The sequence below is a fragment of the Leptonotus elevatus genome, chromosome 7, assembly GCF_054856555.1.
Source record: "Leptonotus elevatus isolate MCC_2025b chromosome 7, RoL_Lele_1.0, whole genome shotgun sequence".
Taxonomy (NCBI): domain Eukaryota; kingdom Metazoa; phylum Chordata; class Actinopteri; order Syngnathiformes; family Syngnathidae; genus Leptonotus; species Leptonotus elevatus.
The window spans coordinates 17341272-17366602 of NC_141245.1; the positions used below are offsets into that span (position 1 = coordinate 17341272).

The window sequence follows — 25331 nt, forward strand, 5'->3', positions numbered from 1 at the left end:
AAAGTGGGTTGATTTTGCTGCTCACTCCCAGCCATTTTCACTGAAGCAACCCCCTTCGCTCCTTGTTGTTTTACTGGATTTTGACAGATTTTGCAAGGCCCTCGGAATATTGTGTTCTATTGCTATTAAAAAAATAAAATAAAAAAATAAAAAACGACCAAAAGAATGATTAGAGTCTCTTCTTTCATCAGGAAAAAAAAGTATATTTGTGTTTTGCAGCAATTAGAATACAGCTAAGTTTCATCATTATTCACAAATCTGGCGAAAAGAGCTTTGTTTCAACATGGCCCTGGTTGATCTCTTATACTCTGCTGCCACCTGCTGGACGTTTTTTTGTGATAACTACCATTGCTTTAAGCAACCTCTTCAGGTCAGAGGCTGCCTTCTGTATGCTCTAGCATTAAAAAAAACTAAACATAAAAAAAAGTATAACAACGTTTTTGGGACCATAGCAATATTTAAAATAGAACGTTTTTATACGTTTTTGGGAACAAATTAGTTAATGGACATACCACAAATGCAATATTTTGACTAATGGGCTGCATACAACATTTTTTTGTAAAGAAAATGTTTGGGTTGACTTCGGTAATCTTATCCTCATTGTGAAAGGTTTATTACATTTCAGAGGTGTTAAAAATCGGCATTCGCTTTTAACCTGACGAGGCGACTCCCTCCATCGGCAGGTCTACCCGCGATTGGTCAGCCCGCGCCGGCTCACCGCACTCCCACGGGTGCACACAGTCGGATCCGTGATTCATTTTGCGATGAGGAGGGGGTGAGGGGGGAGGGGGGGGGGGCAGAGAGTGAGAGAGAAGAAACAGCCGAGACCACTGGGAAATTATATGGAGGAGCAGCATGGTGGATGTGGAATTAAACGGCATAATTAATCAAGCACAAAAACAAGCACGTTGCTCATACATTTATTATTTGCATTTTTTTTTTTTTCACTTGAGGGGAGGTAATCAGCGCGTGTATGTTGGCGCCCCTGATCCGCGGCACGGTGACCTCCAACCCGTGTGCCTGTCTCAAAGCAGTGACCCCACAAGCGGCAGTCCCGCCGAATCCTGCTGTTGTCTCTCCCTGTCCTTTAAATGAGGAAGTCTTCAAAATTGGGTTCACAACTCTGAGCGCTCGGTGGAATTGTTGCGCATTATGCAGCGTGTGCACTTGAGCCAACAAAGGGGACATACTAACCACTTTGGAATAAAGAGATACTGCGGCTATCGCGGCACCAAAAAAAAAAAAAGTAGCGGCATGGCTAAACAAGGCAGGACGCTTGCAGGTTATATACCCTGGCGCTTTTATCAAAGTATCGATCGGCAAACTCTTGACTGACAAACGATGCTGATTGTCATGCAACCTTGTGGCACATTTTACCGGCTGACCTGATTTAAATGTTAATATCATTCTGCTTGTGCTTCTGTACAGAGAACAAAAGGTCATTTCCTTCTTTTTTTTTTGTGTTTTTGTGTCGGCTCATCGAGGTCACTCCCTTAATTTTCCCACCTAAGGCGTCCATTTGTCACCACGCAAACACACTTTACCGAAAATGTATACTCAATGACGCCGTCCGAGACGGATTCATTTACCAATTTGTATCTGTGGGAACTTTAATCGGTCAACTTATACAGCCAGATGTGTTTGTCATTCAAATCTGTACCAACATTGTAAATTGAGCCGAAGAGAATGAGACAAATAAATGTACACATATACAGAAACGTGACCAATACACACACAACACATAATACAATACATGCATAATACAAAAAAACAACAACAGTTTTGTTGAGTTTCATTTGCTTTTATCTCATGTTTGATTCGCGAGCTAACAGCCAATCAGAGAGATCAGTGGCCACATGGTTTTCCTTCATTCAACTCATATCTAAGAATAACGCAGCAATCTCTTCATTCTTCACAATTCTTATTATGTATTCATGTGTTTATTTATTTCTTTAGTTTGTTTCTGATTGTATCATGAGTGTGTTGGGAATTGTATTTCATGAAACCCTGACTGGATGGTGTGAGACATAATGACTTCTCAGCCATGTTGTTAAGGTGCGAAAGTCATCATCTCGATTCATGGTCACTACAAGTCAGATACGACGGCGTATTAGGGCTGTATATAAATATATTTGTGACATTATAAAGTGGGAAATTTGCAAGATGATGACACAACGGTGTTATGCTTAATATGATATGGTTAATCTCTGCTAAAGCAATTACCATCTCCTTATTTGAAACCCCGACTGAAATTTAGTTCTTCCATCGTAGGCATTTTGCACAATTGGGAATTATGACTTGGCACAAACATCCGAGTAGGCTACTTTTATTTCTCGCAAGTTTATGAGTTTGCTTCTTGCAAATCTGTTATTTCTCGTAAATATGTTTGGTTTTTTTCCTCTCAAATTTGCCACTTTATAATGTCGCAAATATTTGAGGGTTTTTTTTTCGTAAAATTGTGATTTTTTTTCTCTCAAATTTGCCACTTTATAATGTCGCAAATATATGAGCTTTTTGTTCTTATAAATTTGAGTTTTTTTCTCACAAATTTGCCACTTTAAAATGTTGCAAATATTTGAGTTTTTTTCTCGTAAATATGTTTGGTTTTTTTCTCTCAAATTTGCCACTTTATAATGTCGCAAATATTTGAGGGGTTTTTTTTTCGTAAAATTGTGATTTTTTTTCTCTCAAATTTGCCACTTTATAATGTCGCAAATATATGAGCTTTTTGTTCTTATAAATTTGAGTTTTTTTCTCACAAATTTGCCACTTTAAAATGTTGCAAATATTTGAGTTTTTTTCTCGTAAAATTGTGAGTTTTTTTCTCACAAATTTGCCACTTTATAATGTCGCAAATATATGGGCTTTTTTCTGTAAATTTGAGTTTTTTTCTCACAAATTTGACACTTTAAAATGTTGCAAATATTTGAGGGTTTTTTCCCGTAAAATTTTGATTTTTTTTCTCTCGCAAATTTGCCACTTTATAATGTTGCAAATATTTGAGGGTTTTTTCCCGTAAAATTTTGATTTTTTTCTCTCTCACAAATTTGCCACTTTATAATGTCGCAAATATTTGAGGGTTTTTTCCCATAAATTTGCGATCTTTTTTTTCAGACAAATTTGCCACTTTATTATGTCACAAATATTAGTTATTTTCTCGTAAATTTGTGAGGTTTTTTTTCTTAGAATATTACCACCCCTCTTCAAAAAATATATATTTATACGTGGCCTTAACAGCCGTCGTAATCATATATTTTACTGTAATAAAATGATTTTTCATGTATTTATTGTGCAGCTCAACAGCATCGACATTCATCACAATCTTCAATCTACGGACCTTGGAACAGCGTTTCCAATCACAAGTTGCGTCGAGGTTTCAGTACGTAGCGAAACACTGTTTTGTTTTTGCCATCACTGATGTTCACCTCTGTGAGCGTGTTCCCAGCCACTTTGTTAATTTAGCTTTTTATCTTATTCCACTTTGTTCCTTTAAAATGAAAAGCCATTTTTTTTAGTGCAATCCAGCCTTTTGCCTCCCTGCTTCCGCATCCTCAAGCGCACACATCCTTAAGAGTTCGGTTAATTGAAGACTCTTAATTATCCATAGGCGTAAATGTGAGTGTCAATGCTCATTTGTCCGTACGTACCACACAATTGGCTGGGAGCCCGTTCTTGGTGGATCCAACGGCCCCAGCTCGTATGTGACCCTAATGAGGACAAGCACAATAAAAAACGGACGGTAGTTGTCAGGGGACGCAGAACGTACTGAGCGTTTATTTAAAATACAGCTTTTTGGTTTTTCTTGCGCTGCCGTCAACAGAGAATCGTTCCACTGGATGTGCAGCCGACTCACATGAGCAGCAGCCTCTTTTCCCGCGTCCTCTATGTCCTTGGTTTCTATCAATAATGCAGTGCAGTCTGAGGAGGAACGAGAGGGGGTCCTTGTTTTATGAGGGAGTTCTATTCTTATTATGGCGGCAAAGTAACCAGAAAGTCGAAGCGCACTGTCGTCAGTCTCGTAGCTACCATACCACGGCAGTAAAGTCATTATTACAGTAAATATTTGCATTTAAAATAGTCGTCGGCCCCAGACTTGCTGTGTTAGATTCATGATTGACAGCGTGAGAGTCTAGATAAGATGCCAAGGCACATGTCTGCCAGATTTCCCAAACCGCCTCCGACCCACTAGTCTAAATATGGCATTCTGGTTATTATTACGTTAGTGGAATATGAGTTAAGCAGCAAAATCCAATGGTTTTATCCCATCTCAAGGGGCGGCCATTTTGCTTGACTTGCTGTCGACTGAAGATGACATCATCGCTGCACGGGTCTCAGGTAACAACCAATCACAGCTCAGCTTCAGAAAACAGGTGAGCTGTGATTGGTCGTTGAAGCAACTGTGATGTCATCTTCAGTGGACAGCGAGTGGCAAAATGGCCGCCTGCTGACACGGATAAAATTGGCTGGATTTTGAGTCATAACTCATATTCCACAAATGTAATATTAATCAGAATGTCATGTTGATGACTAGTGAGGTCACATATAACATATTATTGTCAAGAAACGTTTTAAGTTGACTTCCACTTTAAGTTGTCTCCGGCCGCAAATTCATATCGTCACTGCATAGATCCAGCAAGAAAAAACATTGACGTGCCAACCATTGAAGCGCTAAACCGCTACGTCGCAATGCTGTTTCTCACCAGTTCGAGAAACCAGCATCGGGTATAGCAACGTTTCAAGATTTGCGCATTTGAAGTGTTTTCGTTTAATAATGCCACAATTATTCACGAAAATTCTGTTGGGCTCAGTCCCTTTCCCTAATGATTGTATACAGGTCAGCAGTGCCATCTCACAACACGGATCCATTTTGTATCAATAAATATAAGACATAAAGTCACTGATTAATCCCCATCATTGTATCGCATTTGCATAAATAAATGTCCTGGAAGAAGAGCTATTATGAGCAGCGGGCATAAACCCATCAAGCGAAGCAGCTCAATAGCAGCAGCTTGTTCCCGGAGCGTCGTCATCCATCCAGGTATCAATATGGAAATAGCACCACTATGGCCCAGACATGAATCAATGGCGCTCCCGCGGGTGAGGCCGGAGGAGAGAAGGGAGGAGGGGGAGGGGGGGTGGGGCACCCGAAATCATCAATGAGACGGATCGGCCGGCGGTCGGGCTCGGACAGGCCGTATCGATAAGAGCATTTCCACCTGTAGAGGTCGGCCCGCATCACAATTCAAAAGGCGCCGCAGCTGCGCACTCCAAGCCACGCAAAGACACGCTTGAGCGCGGCGACGTGCCTCGACTCGTCACGCTGGATCACCGTGTCGCCTTCCTTCCTTCTCAACGCTTCTTTTAAAGCCTTGGGGTGTGTGTGTGGGGGGGGGGGGCGGGGGGGGGCATCCACGTCAAAACTACACAAGAGAAATGCATTGGAGCTACAATACACAATGTTTAAGGGGCAGAATGTTAGCGAGGAGGAGCCATTTGGACTGCGCAGCACTTCCACCCGTTCCCTGCTTTGAAAGAACGCACTCGGTTAGCCGTTAGCACCAAGCTAATCGTTGCTCCAGCGCTCTCTCCAAGAGGTGTCAATGGGCTCCGACCCCTGTGAGAGCCAAGAGCAGAATGGACGCCGAATGGACGCCGAATGGACGCCGAATGGACGCCGAATGGACGCCGAATGGACGCCGAATGGACGCCGAATGGATGCCGAATGGACGCCGAATGGACGCCGAATGGACGCCGAATGGACGCCGAATGGACCCCAAGCCACTTGATCTTTAGATGGCGAAGCATGTTTTACCCAGCAACTCCACAAAATAGCTCGTAAGGGTTCAAGCGAAAGTGCTGATGTGTTCGCTTGCAGTAGAGCGGCGTCACAGCGCATTCGAGAACTTAACATAATAACAGAAGTTTGCAAGTTACTTCTTGTTTAAAATTACGTTGCTCTTAATATGGAAAGAACACGTCGATCGTTTCTGGTTCCTTTGTAGTAAAGTTGTGTATTTTATTTACAATGCGCATCCGTATTGAATTTAACAAAATAAAAGCATTCGTCGTTGCGCAAAGAAGTACACTGTAACACAATTTAGCAGTAATAAATTAAATCATGCATATATTTGTGGGGACTGGAGTCAAGTTGTATTTTACAATTTTAAATGTGCATAACTTCACAAGTTACTTCATGTTAAAAATTCGTCAGCTCTTAATATGAAAAGAAAAATGCACTGAGCTGTCACCATTCTCTTACAAATGCAATGATGCCATGGAGTGACAGAAAATTGACCAACACAAATCAGTCACACTTTTTTTACAGTACATATTTTTATGTTTTTTTTAACAATACATATTTAAAAAAAAATTGTAATGAAATTACTGTATCAATGAATAAAAAAATGCAACCATATTTAAATGAGGGGGAAAATTGTACATTTCATTGTAAATTAAGATATAAAATCTGCGATTAATTGTCAGTTAATTATATATATATATGTGTGTGTGTGTGTGTGTGTGTGTGTGTGTGTGTGTGTGTGTGTGTGTGTGTGTGTGTGTGTGTGTGTGTGTGTGTGTGTGTGTGCGTGTGCGTGACGCAGTGTGACGGAGCTACAAAAGGGAGTACAGCAATAATGACACTGCAGAGATGCAAAATGGTAAGTGCCACTATGAAATTATGAGTCAACAGTTTAAGAATTAATGGCAAGGGGGAAACGATGCTAATAGAACGTATGCTGATTTTGGTGTGCACAAGAGCAGACTTACAATTCGGCAAACACAGGCAACTGCCCGAGGCTCCGAGATTACCGAGGCCAACAAGCATCTCATGAAAAAAAAACGTTTTCTTCCATTTATAGCAATTATTATGGTTTTAGCCTTAAATCGCTCACTTGAAGACATCAACATGCTTAATCTATCATGATTGTTTTGAGTGCTCCCCCTCACTTCTCATGCAATGGACTATTCCGTCATTTTATTGAGCAGGTGGAGATTTGATTCGGGAAGAGTTCAAAAAGTCTCGTCTAATTTAGGGGAGCGGGAACACATCTATAAGCCAGGTGGATTTTTTTCCATTTTCTAGCTGTTTTTGTTTCCTTTTTTTTAAATTTATAGTCAATTCACAACATTAACAAAAATAAGGGATACATCTCTCCTGTTCGCAAACACAGATGAGACAGATCCGTTTTTAAAGCGTTTCTAAAAAGCACTTTTTCTCCTTGGTGCTCCCTCACCAAGAATTACAAAACTTTGTCTTTGATTTTTTTCTTTTCTACTCTGGCAGTTAGTGTTTTATTGGTTTTATATTGTTTGCTTTTATCTGCTGAAATGTTACTTAGTTTGATTTCCTGTGTGTTCTAAATGATTTTTCAACAGCCCTGTTGTTTTCAAATGGGTTCTATAAATTAATTTGGATTTAATTTAATTTAATTGGAATGTTTTGATAGCAAAAAATAACCACACGCCTCAGCTAACGTTAGCTAGCTGTTGATTAAAAAAACCCATTAAGATGTTAATAAAACAGGTAATTGGGGTAAAAAAAATTTTTTTTACTTTCTTACATAAGTACAGTTTTGCATTTTTTAATTTTAGAGATATTTGACTAATTTAGCAATTTTCAGCAGAAAAAAGTGAATATTTTGTCTATAATTAATTGGTTAATAACTTCATTATTTCTCATGTACAATCAATACCTTTAAAAACACATTTTGCCACTTATCGGCCAAAAATGACAGTGCTTAGATAACGACCAATCATGGCTCAGTTTGTGAATGTCACATGACCAAACCCTCTGAGCACACGTGATGTCATTTTTAACCGATAACAAATGTGTTTTTAAAGGTATTAATTGTACATGAAAAAAATACTTAAATTATCAAATAAAAAATTAATTCTAGATAAAATATTAACTTTTTATTGCTTTTGCTTTGTATTGTCACTTTATTTCTGACACAAGTCCTGTTGTGACCACTGCGAATGAACTTCGTCTTTTACTTTCCCCACCTTTTGAAGTTAGTCGAAGCGTAGTGGAGGCGCACCGAGGCCTCGTCGTCCTCTCATCGTGTCCCCTCGCCGACCGACCGACCGACCGACCGACCGACCGACTCACTTCCGCACCTTTGAGCTGATCAATGAGCTTCAGTTTGCGGCTATCGCCTGGATGACAAACCGACCTGAGAGCAGGTTCAAGTAGACAATAAGTAAACAGCACTAGTTGTAGCCGTGTGGGACGAGGGAGACCCCTGGTGGACGAATGTGACATTACATCAGGGCACTTTTTTAGGTACACCCGGCAGTGTGCAAATGAAGCGAGCGTATTTGTGAAGAAATGCAGCACTTCAAAAACTACAAGCTAAAATCTTATTTAAACTTTTAAAAAGTTATTCATTCTTAAAATTTGTATTTTACTTTGTGTGTGTGTGTGTGTGTGTGTGTGTGTTCTTTAGGTTTGACTAGTACTTCGAATGAATTTGCAATTCTAAAAACTTCACATAAAAATACTAATGTATATTTTCTAATTCTACTATATTACATAAATTGTATAATCGAATTATATTTTGAGATAAAAAAAAAATACAAAATAGCGGTCGATTCAATGCATACTGTACATATTGTAATAATTATACATTAATGCAATTAGTATACAATTTTTTTTAAAATAAAAAAACATTCAAACTAGGCTTACATAAATGGTTCTTATGATTGTTTTAACAATTTATTCTTCCATTCATTGAGATTTTGAATTATTGTTTTACTTGCTTTGTATGACCTTGAGTTGGGTGCCTACAAATAAAATGCAGTATAATTCTTAATCATCCACCGATTTTCTATAGTGCAGAACGGTCAAATTGTTTACATATCAAGGACTGTGTTACATTGATGTGAATGAGCTTGTCCTAATATTTTGTCCCAATCATGTACTGTTAATCGCACAACCAAAATATAAATAGCCTATATTAGAAACCCTTCCCTGTATAATAATAGAAGTTTGACACAAAATTTATATCTCAAAAGTGAGCAGTATATAATGGAACTATTCGGGATTTTTTTAGGTTTACATTTTAATTGCTACTTAAAATAACACATTTATATTTAATGTCAATTTTGAGTTAACTTTTTCATTTTCAATTTGCACTTTTTATTTCCCCCCCCCCCCAACTTTTTTCCTAAACTGATTTTTTTATTTATATTTTTATTTTTAACTGTACCCAATACAATTCCCAGTATCTAACACATTAACATCGTATTCCTGTGATACCTCATTTGTATCGACTCCAAATGAAGACTGCATTCTCCAGTCTATCCATTGCAACACCTTAAAGGTTAAAGTTGAAGGTTCGTGTGTCCCGTGTGCACGCTGGTCTGCCCTTTTCACGTGCCAGGATGGAGAGAGCGCCAAAGACGCAGCACAAAGGTCACGCGCATGGATTTCCTTTGCAGCAACTCAATGAAAAGGGCAGACGAGGGCACCGCCAAATGGCAGCCAGGCCTTCACGTCGTCCGCGCGTGGGGGAAACCGCGAGTCCTCACGTCACCCTAAACTGGCAGTCACCGGGGGGGGGGGGGGGCACCCTCTCCATATGCATGAACGAGGGTCACGTGGGCTTGGCTGCTTGCTAACATGGTATAGAAAATTTAGGAAGTAACGGTTAGGTTACTAGAAATTATAATATTTGTGCTAGCTAATAGTATTAGTGAGCCTCGTGGAGTTGGTTTGCTTGTTGACCAATTTGACTGATTCATGATCATCGTTACAGATGCATTTTGTTGATACTATTTGATGACTATTCGTGGTTGCAAACTATATTGAATGTGTAACCCAAGTGCTTGGCTGCCATCTTGTGGTGTGCATAGGCAATTACAAGCTCATTCCTCATTCGTTTTTCAGAACAACCGATGTAGTTTTAGCCATCAAAAAAGGCATATAATTTGGACCTTGATTTGTTTTGAACGTTATTGGATTTTTATATTTTAAACATAACGAGACACAAAGGCACCTTTGTACAAGATTTCATTTATTAACTATGATACAGATCACATAAGGCCTTGCTGTATACACCATTCCCACCGAGACAAATGACCAGACTCAGCAAATTGACATGTTATCTTTTCAGTTTACAGTACTTCATTACTTGTTTTTTCCTCCCATTATGACCCCACCCCACAAAACAGTTCATATTATCTCTTAAATAGTGAGAGTGGTGAAGCCCTCCTCTTCCTTAGCTAGGAAGAATTCATGCACTATAGTGGGCATCAAAAGAAAAGAAAACATTTTTATTTAGTATTAACATAAAAAGAACCCCCCGCCCCCCCCCCCCCCACCACTGACTAAAGGGCAAAATGTTAGACCCTGACCCACCCCAACATAAAAAAAAAAACATTTTGTATACCTTTTTTTTTCTTGTTTTCATTTTAACTTGACATCTGTCAACATTGTTTGCGGGGAAAAGTCACATTTGTTTTTATATTCAATTGTTCTGCACAGTCACCTTTTTTTTTTTGTCCAGTTTTTGGCTGCCTCGCAATCATTTCAACACACGGATTGGCCTCACTGGTTCACGCACACCCAGTGGTCGACATTCTCTCTCTCTCTCTCTCTACCCCAAGTAATCATCTTGTTCCTAATAATGTGGATGAGCAAACAGGCTTACCCGGCGGGGGCAGTGAGCACGAGGGGAGCTGCATTCCTCGCCGTCACCTTTGTTCGGATCACGATGCTGTCTGGACGTCTGCCACGAACAGCTCGTCTAACATACGCTCCGAATTCCAGCACACACACACCTGCACTCGACACACACATACACACAATAAAATGGCGTACATAGGTAGTGTCGTGTGATAAAAGCTCCTCTAAAAGAGTTCAGTGATTGTTTAAAAGGCTTGCGGGCCACTCGAGGACGATTCGGGGATTATGGATCCTCCGGGCCCCCCGTCTTGCCGGTTTCTACGGTAACAGCAGGCCGCGGAAGGGAATTTGGGATGCTCTGTTCAGGTCGTGCTGACGAATGAATGGACAGTCTGTCCCTGTCTCTATTGGCAAAAAAAAAACAAGCAGAGCCATTCGGAAGGGGAGCGACAAGAGGGTGTAGTGGCAAAGCGGCGCCAGTAGGGGCAGTGTGGCAACATTTGCAGTGGCTCGTGATGAGGCTAGCAAGGATTTAAGACCACAATGACAAGGAAAATTACCTGAAAACTTTTCTATTTTTCTTTCTTTCTGTTCTTCTAATTATGTAATATCATTTATATGACTACTTTTCTCAAAATATAACAAATGAATTGTAATTTTATGGGAATATTGGATAAAAGTAGTCTTGTTTTTTCTTCTGATGTCAAATGCTTTGTTGTCAACTTGTATACAAACATTAAGTCGGAATAATGCAAGACAAAAGTTGTAATACTGAGGAAAAAAGGTTGCAAAAAAATGGTGATACAATAAAAAAAATACATAAACACTTTTCACAAAATCACATCTTTTTTTTCTTCTTCAGGAATTAAGATGTATGAAAAATAAATACTATCACTTAATTCTCATAAAATTAAAATGTTAGTCTTGTCAAATTGTGTTTTCTTGAAACAAATGAACTAATATGAGTTTTTTTTTCTACAAGTAAATATTTTTTTGTTGTTGCAATATTGCAACTTTCTCTAGAAAGCTTGCAACTTTATTATTGTGATGCTACTAATGTATTCTGGTAATTGTCTGTTTGTTTGTTTTTAAACCGCATGTGGTCCTTATATGGTCTTTAATCCTTGTTCATCATTTCATAAGAAACAAGTCAATTCCTTAGCTTTGTGTACTGTAGCAGGTGCATGCCGATTTCAATATTCTTACTATAAATTCCCTTATGGTCAATTATGTGTGTGTGTGTGTGTGTGTGTGTGTGTGTGTGTGTGTGTGTGTGTGTGTGTGTGTGTGTGTTTTTTAAAGGTCCAATAAGGAGAGAAGCAATTACTGCAGTGTGGCCTCATGCTTTTGGGGGGGGGGGGGGGGGGTTGAGCTAAATGAAAGGGAAATGGTCAAATTTCACTTAATTAGTCCAAATATTTATCAATTTGAATGAGATAACCTGGTGTATCCATTTGGCGTGCTGTGAGATCTTCTCTAATATAAAATATGCGCCTTGGTTGAAAAAAAAAAAGGTTGGGAAACGCTGCCTGTGACAACACAAAGCTGTATTTAAAAAAAGAAAAGAAAGAAAAAAGCAGCAGTGAAAGTGGCGCAACGCCCATGTAGAGGCTGCAATACCCCGATTGCTCCTCTAGATGTCAGTGGTGTGCTCCCAAAAGAATGAGTGAGAGTGATGTCACAGCTCCAATATAAAAAAAAATGCCTTGAAAGTGCTCAGAAAAGTGCTTTTTGAACAAGGTCCTTAATATGAAAACTGCAGCAATGACTCACACACACAACAGTCAAAAAGAACACACACACACACACACATTGACTGACTGGCAATGGAAAGGGGCGGTAACTTAAGGTGTGGTCTGACTAAAAAAACCTTTATTGGCAACTTTATAATGGAGCTCCCATCCAGATAAAATGAGCGTACAGTAGACTGAACGGCAAGGGCGTGAGTGCAGACATGCTCCTTTGCCCCAATCTGCCGATCCGGTTGGTTGACTTTTTTTTTTCTCTCTCTCTTTACAGTGCTTGGCAAAGAGCCTCGAGTGAAACCGTCTTCGTGTGCATATGTAGAGGCAAGAATTTGAGTGAACAAATGTGTACAGGGGGGCTCGTAGGTTTAAAAAAAAAAAATGGGCGGAGGGGCTGCTAATGTGTTGCCGTTCTTCTTGTGTGACACCGACTAAAAGGTTCTGGCAACATGTCACTCTCCATTGCAGTGTTGTTCTCAGTTGAAGTGACACCCAGAGGGAGAAAAAGGGAATTGAAGTGGGGCTAAGTTGGACCTCTGTATGCAAGCACAGGAGGCTCACACGCCCTCTCCCAAAGCATCTCGCTGTTCATACTGTACATCCCTCAATGTCCTCTTCCCACTTCCTGTCCCCGTTTCACCTTCTTCCATTCCTTTGTCCAAATCTCTTTCCGAGGCGCTTTCAAACTCTTCTCTTTTTTTATTTTTTTATTTTATAAAGGCTCCCTTGATCCCTTGGTGGTTCACAGCGTGTGTTGTTCCGTAGGTGGGTGATGTGGGTGGAGGGAGGGCGGTAGCAGTGCGGGGAGGGGCAACTGGGGAGTGGGCGGCGGAGAGTGGGGCGGAGACTGGTGGTGGTGGTGGTGGTGGATGGGAGGACCGTAGTGCGGGATGACGGGAGGGGTGGCCGGGAGCACGTAAGGAGTCGGGGGGGACGGCGCCGGCGAGGAGGAATAGCCGCCGGCCATGCACGAGTACGCCGAGGTGCCCCCGCCGTAGGGGAACGTGGAGGTGGGCGAACCCGGGAGGCCGTCGGCCAGCGGTTGGTTGTAGAAGAAGTACGCGCACTGGTGGATGAAGCTCTCGATGATTGTCTGGTAGGTGCGCGTGGCGGTCAGAGCGTCCATGGTGGTGAAGTCGGGACGCATCAGCGTGGGCCAGAAGCAGATGGACAGGTTCTCGCTGGTCATCAGGTTCAGCTTGCTGTGCTGGCTTACCCTGCGGAGCGGCAGTCACACGGTTCATTTGGGGATTCATAACTTTCAGGCTGATGTGCTGCGGGAAATTATCCATTTTCATTTCAATAGACAGAAAACTTTTACTTCTAAGGATGATTGACGCAGCTTTTTTTTCATACCGATACCAAGTACAGATAGTTACCGTACTTTTAATTCATAAGATGCCCCCACCCCCCCCCAAAAAAAACAACAACAATAACATGATTTTAACCTTTGTACTGTACAGTCAACAGAATAATAGCTTTGCGTTCAACTTAACAGTCCCAGATTTCCGGCTAAGTAAATTTGTGAGTGATTTGAGACAAGATCATCATTCCAGTATTAGTGTTCCCACACATATTTGAGAATTGCTGCTCTCAAATTTGCAATTTCATTTTTAACCTAGCTCACCTATTCACTGCTTTTGTAATCAGGCCAAAGCCCTGTCTAATATTAAACTAGTGCTTTAGTAAGGAATTAATTGAAAATGTATTTTAGCTCATTCTATAACATATTGATTGTAAATATAAAAAAAAATGCCATCACAATAATAATAATAATAAATTATTCATGAATGATTTATTATTATTATTAAATTGACAAGTTTATATACACATTGCATTTTTACTAGAGCTGTCAAACGATTCCATTTTGTAATCACATTCATCACATTTTAGAATTCTGATTAATCACGATTAATCGGCTAATAAAAAGGCTTTTTTTAATCAACATTTTTCCCCCGCCAAATTTGAAGAGCACCAATTGTTTTGACATTTAATGTTATGAGGACATCTTCAACATTTTTTGATGCTCATCCTCCTCTTTTTCTAATCAGTTAATTACTCGCATAATTTAAAATGGAAAAAAAATTACCCTGATATTTTTGACATGAACAAATATTCTAAATGTGATACGCAAACATTCGTTAAATGCTTTACTTTAATGTATGAAATTATGTTTATTGCTCAAACACAACCTGTGCTACCTTAAACGTAGCCATCCGCTGTCACGCTAAAGGATCATCTATGGTCAAAATTAATCGTGCGATTAATCTGCATTAATTTTTGTGATTAATTAATCAGTTAACGCTTTAACTTTGACAGCACTATTTTTTTTACACAATTCTCGAGCTTAAAGATTTGTCCACCACTCATCGAGACCATGAGCTCTAACTAAGAAAAACAGCATTACAGTGTATGCATTTAAATTTAGTACATGGGTTTAAACAATTATTCATCAATCTGTATTTGCCTTGATGCAATCTTATGCCCACCACTACCATAAAACCAAAAAACTAACAGCTCATCGCAAAACATCTGCCAGTCATTAGAGTGCGATGCGCCAATGCTAATAGCATGGGCCATCAAAACATCACAGGACCCTTCTGGTAAGGACTGCAAATAATGACGCCAGGCGGATTGCATTTCATTCTTCTGTGAGCAGCCACAGCAACTGTGTCCTTCGACGTAACTAATCTTGAGTCACCCCCCCAATGTCCCGCCACACTCAGAGCAAATGCGCATGCATGTGGACCACAAAAATGTCCCTGACAAATCTGTCAAATGACTTCTGTCTGGTGATGTTTAACAACAACAACAACAACAACAGTGCAGTCCAGCCCGGCTCTCCACAATACAATTTGGAAGATGAAACTCTTATCTGGCTTGACAGCCGCCAAGAAATTCACCAAATAAGATGAACATGACAAATAACAGTGCTGCATACTGACATTATTTGTAAACAAGAAGCAGATAAGAATGCTCTCTATTGTATCGTTCTTTTTTTTTTTTTTTTTACAATTTTTGACACTGGAAATGCTTACATGTCTCCCCTATAATGAACTGAACTTGGTGAAAATGGTGCGTAGGAAAATGTCAGCAAATCTACAATATGGCTGAAAGTATGGACACAGGAGTATGATGCAAATTTTGCACTGTACAGCCCTCGGCTTAGCTAACTTGGTTGATTTTCCCCTTCAAAGTTGTACTTCTACACAATTTGGCACATACCAAAAGGTTCTCCAAAACAGCTATGGAAGATATTCACAATATATGACAACTGACACCAAAAAGCTAATGGTTAAAAATCGTACAGTATAGTTAGACAACAAGAAGTTCAACCAAACCAGATAATTTCGCCGAACGAAAGTCTGCTAGCTTAATGCTAACATCGAATGCAAAATGCAAATGAAATTTAACATTCAAAAATCGCTGCTTCTAGAGCTGTCCGCAGCTACAGCGCTACTTTGACTCATTATTCATTCTATTATGACGTGTCTGTAAATAACAGTGTGTAACACTACCTATGGATGAAATCAATCTCACTCACATTCAGTGTCAATTTGCTAATTACGTGTCTACGGTTAACAGCAGAAACTGTCGGCCATACTACAGTATGAAGGCATAAAAGTCATATGAGATACTGTATACATATAAAGTGCTTTGGGCACCACATAGTGTAGATAAAGAATTGTATAAGTGAAGTCCATTTACCATTTTTATCCAAGAAGTAATCAAAACAATTCTTATATTATTATTATTGACATCTACGATTAACTCTTTGACTGCCAGACGTTTTCAGAAAAGGGATGCCGTCAGTGCCAGCCGATTTAAGCATTTTGACTGATCTTTCAAGGTCCACAGAAAATGTTCTGTTTGGACTATGGAAACACACGTACTACCAAATGAAAGATTGGACTTTCATCTTTCATCAGAAAAAGAAAATTTGTTTCTACCTTATTCCGTTCTTTAGTAATCAACAATAGAAAATGGCTAGTTTGACCCAATTTCGCCTGTTTTGGACCAAAATACGGAGAAATCAAGCTTTTAGTGAAACGATATTATTTCATGCATTCTAGTGAATTTGACACTTCTTTTTGTCCATGAATGATGCCACAAACACCTAAATAGTGCTTTACTTCTATAAAACACTACCACCAAGAATGAAAATGTGTTTTTTTATAGCAAAATACGTTTATTTACATTCAACAGTGTAACAATTTGACAACAATTTGGCAAACTATTTACAAATGTGTGCAACTGTGGTGCTATTTACAAATATGTGGATGTTTCAACGACAGTTTTTCTTTTTGTAACACTCTCCTGCGTGCAAGAAGACGCAACAGCATTTGCACAACAGATTGCCTCTTCGCGTGCTCCACTTTCTTGCAGGCCGTTTTTTCCGGGGAATAGCAAGTATATACTGCAGTGTGTGTTGCCATCAAGTCTAATATCAGGATCATGCTACGGTTTCGTTACGTCTCGCTTCCTCGTGTCCTTCAGTTGCTACACCGGGTTGTAAGAGATGTTCTGATCCATTTTATCCACTCCATTCATGGTGGCATCGTAGTCCAGAAACAGTGTCTTCTCCGTGATCAGACTGTACCCGCTCCTCCGATGAATATGCATTGGACTCGGGGTACTCTTCATTGTCCGATCGAATGTCCGCTTGTGCAGCTCCGGCGTTAGCAGCGCTAGCCGCGCTTAGCCGGTGAGGCTTACTACGTGTTCATAACAGTCGCGTCAAGGCTTCCAACTTTGGCGTCAAGCTCGGAGTCATCATCATCATCATCATCAATCTGCATTGGTCGATGCCAACTCTCCATCGCCTGATCGAATGTCCGATTGTGTAGAAGTACCCGGTCGGCTATTGTGCGCGTTTTGCGGCCTTAGCAGCGCTAGCCGCGCTTAGCCGGTGAGGCTTACTACGTGATCATAATAGTCGTGTCAAGGCTTCCAACTTTGGCGTCAAGCTCGGAGTCATCATCATCGTCGACATCAATGCGCTTTTTAGTATTGATTGATGCTTTCCGTCTTTGAAAAAAATGCTCAAGCGTGAGCTGCTTGCAACCGGTTGCTTGGTCAAGCCATTGTGGATTGATCAGCCATTGTCTCCTCAACACTCTAGCTCCGCCTCACGTCTTCTACTGACGCCCACGGTGGGCGGCCCATCCAACCTTGTGCAAAGAGAGTCATCGCTGCCCTCTAGGGGCCAAAACGAGTCTTTTACTAATCAGATCTGCCTGATACTTTCAGCACAGCTGCCCAAGGCTTTCCTGCACCCGTTTTCAAAAAAAAACAAAAAAAACATAGGGGACGTCTTTTAACGTCCTCGGCGCCCTTCCCTAGGTTTATGCTAAACGTTTTATAACGTTTATGGCAGTCAAAGAGTTAACTACTTCCTCTGATGTTTTAAGTTGTTGCCATGTATTGTTTCAGTGCTAGTAACTGATATATCGTCACTGCTATGTGAAAAACACATGTCCATTTTTCTCATGTTTTGTATTTTTAAGTTTTTGAGATATCTGTATTCAGTTTCATCCCCAAAACATAAAAATGTAAAAAAAAGAATAAAAAAAATGGACATATGTGTTTTTCACTTAGCAGCGACAATATGCAAGTGCAGTATTGAGTATTGACTTCCGCAGGGGCCGAGCAGAGTAGGTACCGCGCGGTGGAAAGGAGCATAAAAAAAGGTCGTCATCACCGCCATCAAAGGACATCTCCGACCTCGTCACTCACTTGTTCAAGTGGCTGATAACATATTTGAAGACCTCATAATTCTCCCGGGGAAAGCGGCGAAGAATGTCCTTCATCGTCTGGAAGCGCTGCTCCCTATCGTTGATCTCTGAATGGTGGCGGAGAGAAAAAAAAAAGAGAGAGAGAGAGAGAGATTAGTGGAGGAGGCAGGAAAGTGTCAAAGAGAATAGACAATAAAATGTCACGGAGCGAGTGAGCAATGCAAAGATGAGGGGACCGCAATGGAAAAGTGTGACAAGGGTAATGAAAGCAATTTGAGTGAAAATTATATGTGCAGGACACAGTGATTTCATCCAACAACAGTACATATTTCACATGATTAAAAAGGATGCCAAACTGACCACACACATTGGGAAGAACAAGAATACCACACAGACGACCACTGGAGATTTCGTGAGCACACACGCGCGCACACACAAAACAACACACACACAGGGTGTGTTAAGACTGATGGCAGTGAGGAGTGAGTCAGAAAAGTTGACGTCACCCATCTAACGGTCTGTCCCGTGTGTACTGTATATGTAAGCGGGGCGGACAAAGCAGCAGATGTTTTCGTCTCACGCAGCACACATGATTTACACGCAGAGAATTGGACTTTCTCATTCCCGCTTTGAGGTCACACCGGATCAAAACCACATTTTAGGTGGAATCACAATGCGTGGAACCAGCTCCCTACGGCATCGCATCCATCAACTGTGACCAAAGTGTGATTTCTTGCATTTCTGTTACATTGACATCAGCACATATTGGACACGGCGAGCAAGCTAACACTTGATTTGTTTCTATTTGTTGCTGGCAGTTCTTGTCAAGCATCCGGCGGTTTCAAATGCTGATCGACTGCCTCATGGGTGTGGGAGGCTAAAAATGATGTGCGGTCCAGGAATCCAATTTGTAAGACCAAAACTACGTTTACACTACAGTATGTTCCCGGCGGCCACAGCAGCCCTATTTCTGGCCATGTGTACAAAACGGGATGGTAGTGAGTAGGGATGGGCGAGTGCCGATACCACACTCTAAAAACAATTGGGTAAAAATAATAACTCGATTTGGGTCAAGAATGGAACAATCTACTACTTGGTTCAATTTGAAATTTGAAAGTTGTCTTGAACAAACGACCCCAGTACAAAAAAAAAGTCATTTTGTTCAAAACAACCCAAAATATTGGGTCATTTTGTGTAAAACAACTCCAAATGTTTGGATCATTTTGTTTAAAACACCCTGTAGAAAATTGGGTCATTTTAATTGGATTGTTTTATTTGAAAACAACCTCAAAATTTGGGTCATTTTGTATAAAACAACCCCAAATATTTGGGTAATTTTGTTTAAAACAAGCCCCAAAATTGGGTTATTTAGTGCAAAATAACCCTCAAAATTGGGTCATTTTGTTTAAAACAAACCCAAAAATTGTGCAAAAACAATCGGCCCAAAAATTGGGTCGTTTGATGCAAAACAACACAAAAAATTGGGTCATTTTGTTTAAAACAACCCCCAAAAATCGAAAGTCGGATCAAATTGACCCAAGTAGTGGATTGGTCCATTTTTGACCTAAGTGTTTTTAGAGTGCAGGTATCGGTATTGGACCTAATTCCAAAGTATCGGTACTTGCGAAAGAAGCCGATATTGGCTGGTTTTACAATCAGGAACTAGAAAGTAAAAGACTAGAACACTTTATAGAAAATGCTACATTAGGATACATAGGTCTTTCTTTAAAATGATAATTTTTGGTGGGATGGATTTTATGTATCAAATGTACTAGTGATACTTGGTGTCAGTGACAACTCAAGTGTTAAATACTCATATTGTTTTTTTGTTTTTTGTTTTTAATGAAGGTTTATGAAGGTAGTGTCTATTTGAGGTGCTGAGTTTATTTATCCAAGTGGATGATGCAGATTGTAATTTGTTGGGGAGCTGTGTCTATTTAAGCGGAAGCCACTATTTCACACACAAACAAAAACCTCTGAAGTAGTTCATACTTTGGACATTTGTGGGACAGAAAGCAACCACACTCAGATTTCCAAGGCATGAGTCCATGCAGGCCCTGATCAGGGCTTCCGTATTTTTAACCAACCTAAAACAAATGGCCCAACTTACAGTAAATGTAACATACAAAGCAATATAAACTTACAAGGGGCCTAAAATGTTGTTGTTTTTTAATCCAGCAAAAGGGAAATTCTAAAAATAAAAAAAAGCACACTGCATTAGCTGGCAATCTTCTACCAGACAAAGCTTTCAGACTGCACTTATTTTCTTTTTCCAAGCGTTCAGTCCTTCTATTGTGGCAGCGCCTGCAGGAGCCTTATCAGGTCCCTGTCACGGCTGAGGGGTCTCGCTGGGGCCGTCAAAAAATGAAAAACACACACACGCATATCTGAGTGCATGTGTGAGCGAAGCAGGGTGACAGCGCGACGCGGCCTTGGGCTAAATATCTGGCACGACGCGAGTCAAAGCTCTGCCTTAAATCTTTATTCCTGAGTGGAAGCAGGGAGACAAAAAGGAGCAGCGCGACCTCGTTTATCTCAGCCATGACTTCATCCAGGAGAACGAACTTTCCTGCATCCTGCCGTCATCACCACATTTACTTCCCCGCTCCGCCACTACGCCCCAAAGCCTCAAAGCCTCAAATATTCTCGCCTCCTTCCTATTCTGCACGGCTCGCACTGAGGCCTAAATCCAATTCTCCCCATGAATGGACTTGCCTTGTGAGAGTTGTGCTTGTTAGGTTTAAGAAATGCAAAAGGGATTTCGAGGAAAATCCAATACACTTTGGGTTTAAAGAAACCCTCCTCCGCCTCCCATTGACTTCAAAATGTGCCCACCAACCTACATTATTGTACAAGAGCACCCCAGGACTTACTGAAAGCCTCCACCAGCTCGACCTGCATGCTGTAGGGAACCAGGGGTTCGGGAAGCTCGGAGAAGTAGGCCTTCATGGCTCCGGCTACTGTGTTAATGGTGAAGTCTTTCTCCACCAGGTCCAGGTTATGATCTGATAAAGAGGAGGCGTCACAGTGTTAATCACATAACATCAGATGAAGAAGTACTTACCAGTATTTCACCAGTCATTTTGAAACCTCAACCCAAATGGAAAACTCATTGGATATTATTGTACAAGTTAAAAGAATCGCATGCTGTTATATTTGTCCAAATGAATATTTATTTATGCATGTTATGCAGCATAATCATAAGAGCGTTGTTTGGTTTACAACAAGCAAGTCTTTAGGCTGTTTATAGACACTCCCAGGTGACATTTATGACCAAGCTAAAGCTATCATAAAAGGAATACCACATTCATTCAAGATTACACATTCTTGCCTTAAAGTTATGCTAACACATAATGGGGCAACACAATAGACGGGCTACTGAATAGCATTGGTGGTGCCCTTTTTAGCAAATGATTAGCATATGTGCAGAAACACTTTTTTTTTTTTTTGACAAAGTACAAGTACAATTTTATCATTTCGTAACAAATATTTTGGGGTCAGATGATTTGAGATATGAATGTTTTGTGTTACAAGTGTGAGCATGGATCAAATTGAACTGATCTCAAGGCACCACTGTATTATTGTTAGGGCTGCAAGTAACTATTTTAATAATCATTTAATCTGTCCTATTTATTGGATTAATCGATGAATCAGACTTTAAAAAAATATGTTTTTACATTTCTCATTGGTTTATTCAAAAACAGGACATTACAACAATTTGACTGATTATCAATTAGTTGTTGGTTAATCTATTAATCATTTAACCTCTATGATTATATTTAACGGAGTAATAATTGAACTTTTTCATATCATGCAACTTGAAGGTTTTCACTTGAAATGTGCGCAGATGGTATCCAAGTATTTGCTTTGGGGGCTTTCGAATAAAAATATACTGGAGTCCAATTATGAATAAAAAATGAACATCTTTGATGTTTATTTTTGGCTCGTCAAACTTTGTTGCATCATTTTGTGAGGCGCATTTCGCCCCCATCATTTTGCCAACCGAGGTAATCAAAAATATCGGCAACAGCTCTCAGTCCCATGCAGTACAGTTCAACAGCACTGCGCAAACACGTTGTGAAATGAATAAATCCATGACAAAGTGTCAATCAAAATGACTGTCTTGAATTATTCAGCACTGCTTCAAGTCAGATTCCCTGAGTTGGACTCCACCTCATTTACATGTCTATGCGCTTGCATTCTGACGCCATCTTACTCCACTATCCATCTTACCCATGATATGCTTCATTAAACAAACCAATCTGGAGATAATGAACCTAAGCCCTAACCTTATACGGCATGCACATGCACACTGAGAGCAAGTAGAAAACTGAGGAGACAGCCACTATTTACATAGTCTATTCCCTGGTGTTAATTTAAAAAAAATTAAAGAAAGAAAAAGGTGGACTATGACCGTTTTCAGGGAAGATGTGGCAGCAAATCTTTTGGGATGTTTAAGCCGATGTGCGGCTGAACACGTTTTGCAAAGACGGCTAAAGAAAATCATTTGTAAGGAACGTGCTGGGGTGGAGTCATGCAGAAAACAGAGAAGGTTTTTCCCAATGGGTTCTCACCAAGTTTAAAACATTTAATTGTCCATGATCTCTTGATAAAACGGCAGATTTAATTGGGAATCTCAGAAGTGACGACTAACTCCTGAATGACTAATTGAGAGTGCACCTGGACCTTTGTAAACTGGGGACACCTTTTTCTCATTTTAGGGCAGAACTGCAAGTGGAAGAAAACGTATACCTTGGTCAAACTGACGCTGCATGCTCTCCATCTCCGCCTTGTTCCCGCTGACCCTGTAGATGCCCTCGGTGCTCAAGCCTGGTGAAAAGAGCAAAAGCGACATCATTTAGGAATCTGCCACTGTGGTTTGTATCCAGAAGTGCTCTTGAGATCCACGTGGGTACTAATGCTGCCCCATTGTTACGTCACTTGTCATTCCTGAAAATACAATTAGTGCTTATTAAAGGGATACTTGGCTAATTTAGCCACTTTCATCAGTAAGTTAGTAAGATAGCTTCCTTACTTTTCATGTACAATTAATACCTTTGAAAACACATTTGGCCAGTTGCTTTCGACTGAAAACCCGGCATCACGTGTGCTCAGGGTTCAGGTAATGACCAATCATGGCTCAGTATGCGAACATCACATGACCAAACCCACAAAACATTTGAGTCGTGACTGGTCGTTACCTGAGCTCTGAGCACCTGTGATGCCATTTTCAGTTGACAGCTAGTGGAAAAAATGTGTTTTTAAAGACATTTATAGTACCTGAAAAATATTGAGGTAATCGAATTAATTCTAGACAAAATGTTAACTTTTTATTGCTGAAAATGGCTAAATGAGTCAGGGTCGAAATCCCCCCATAGGAATGAATGGCGGGCTACCTGGGGTCGAAATCCCCCATTGAAATGAATGGCGGGCTACCAGGGAAGTATCCCTTCAAACTGGAAAAGAACTGTTGAAGGTTCTCTAAAAGGCCGCTGATGATGAACTGAGGCTGCCTGAGTGCCACATATTAACAAGACACAAGGTAAAGGTGCATTTCTTTTAAACGTCCTTGTTTGGAGTACAATAAATGTTTTAATGCTCTAAATAAGGGACAGTTTTATATTTGTTTCAAGGCTGCAGTATGAGTGGGGGGAGAAGACCATCGAGAAAACTTCAATCCCTGATGTAATATTTTCCACCTTAGATTTCCTCGCGCCCTGTGCTCGTATGGCTTTTATTGTCAGAAAAAAGGTGCAGCCAAGTGTGATGTCTTGAGGTTTAAGTTAAACGCTTGTTAAGGTAGCCTCTGTTGGACTTTATTACCTGCTGACAGCACATGAAAAGCATCACAGGCAGCATGAAAGGCTGTAGTCGTTGCACTGTTAACAATTTTTTTAACCTGTTTGTTTGATGTTCTGATTTCCCTATTACTTATAGACCAAAGGGTAATGGGCAGTTCTATGCAGTAATTTTTTTTATCACCTCCATACAGTATCAGGTTAGGTACAGCATCTAACTGTTTGTGTGTGTTTGAAAAAATATAATTCATTAATTCATTAATTCATTAATTTACTTCTCATTATGTTAGCTTTTATGCTAACACAGTTGTGTGCCGTGCTTGTAAAAATTTAGCAACATACTAAAATGATTAGAGTAGCTTTGTTCGATACCACAAATTTAAACTAACACACTGACAGATAATTGTGAACCAAGACCTTTCTGTTTTTCTGAGGCACAATGATTCATCGATGTGTCAAACGGCAGCAGCGTAGCACCACCTACTGGCAAGGAAGACTTACTTGATGTCCGATTTTTTTTTGGGTGTGTGCCTTAAGTATAGCTTTCTTTCTTTTTTTTGATGGCTTTTTTTTAAATCTTACATTAAGCTGGCAAACATGTGGACAGCAAAATAAACATTTCCAAGGCAAATATGTTTTCTAAATGTAATGACTTAGGTGCCATTTTAATGTTCTTTGAATCCCAAAATAAGTTAATCATTGAAACATTTACGCCCACAGTCAACCAAATGAAAGGCAGCCACTGTAAAACTAAATACAGTAAATAACACAAGCAATAATAGTAGCTCGTAGGGGTTGTGCAGACTAGTTGGTTTGTCAACTAGCTGATTTCTCGACTTTATTTTCCACAATGAGATTTAAACGTGTCCTTTATAGTCGTTAAACACTTTTTTTTTTGCTTGGGGAGGAGACAGAACCACTCGTAGCAACAGATGAGTGCACTGAATGAAATGAGTCGCTTTTTAAATAGTCACTTATTGCTGAATGCTTTGGTAAATGAGGGAGAACCACTAAAGGGGAAAATGGCTGGCTCGTGGAGGATTTGAACAGCTTTTCGGCCCACACTCTAAAAATGTACAAGGAGACTGGGGAATTATTTTACCGCACACGAAGAGATCTGTGATTATTTGCAAGCAGCGCAAATTCCCACCATGCACAAATGCTGCTGTGGTGGGCCCAGAACGAGATCAGGTAGCCACATTTGGACAAAAAACAAAAACGTTGTCTGTGAATATAGATTATTGCAAAGCATTTCTTTCTACTGTATTTTATTATTATTTTTTAAATCATAGGGCTGTACTGAAGAAATATGAATGACATCAGCTACTCGTCATTTCTTCATTCATTTATTTTATTACTGTCTTGGTCACTAAGTAATCACATTAGTGTGGATTTAAGCAAATCTGAAGTTATGCAACTGCTCGTA

General features: G+C 40.1%; 1 protein-coding gene across 1 annotated transcript in view; it reads right to left on the reverse strand.

The window, feature by feature from the left end:
- Positions 1-12471: 12471 nt before the first annotated feature.
- Positions 12472-25331, reverse strand: part of arhgap35a (Rho GTPase activating protein 35a) — a 66122-nt gene continuing 53262 nt past the window's right edge. Inside the window, exons 4-7 of the mRNA XM_086081479.1 lie at positions 22860-22937; positions 20981-21112; positions 18109-18214; positions 12472-13589 (exon numbers count right to left, since the gene is read on the reverse strand). Coding sequence (XP_085937605.1) covers positions 13115-13589; positions 18109-18214; positions 20981-21112; positions 22860-22937 — 791 coding nt within the window. The 3' untranslated portion in view covers positions 12472-13114. The remainder of the gene's footprint in view (positions 13590-18108; positions 18215-20980; positions 21113-22859; positions 22938-25331) is intronic.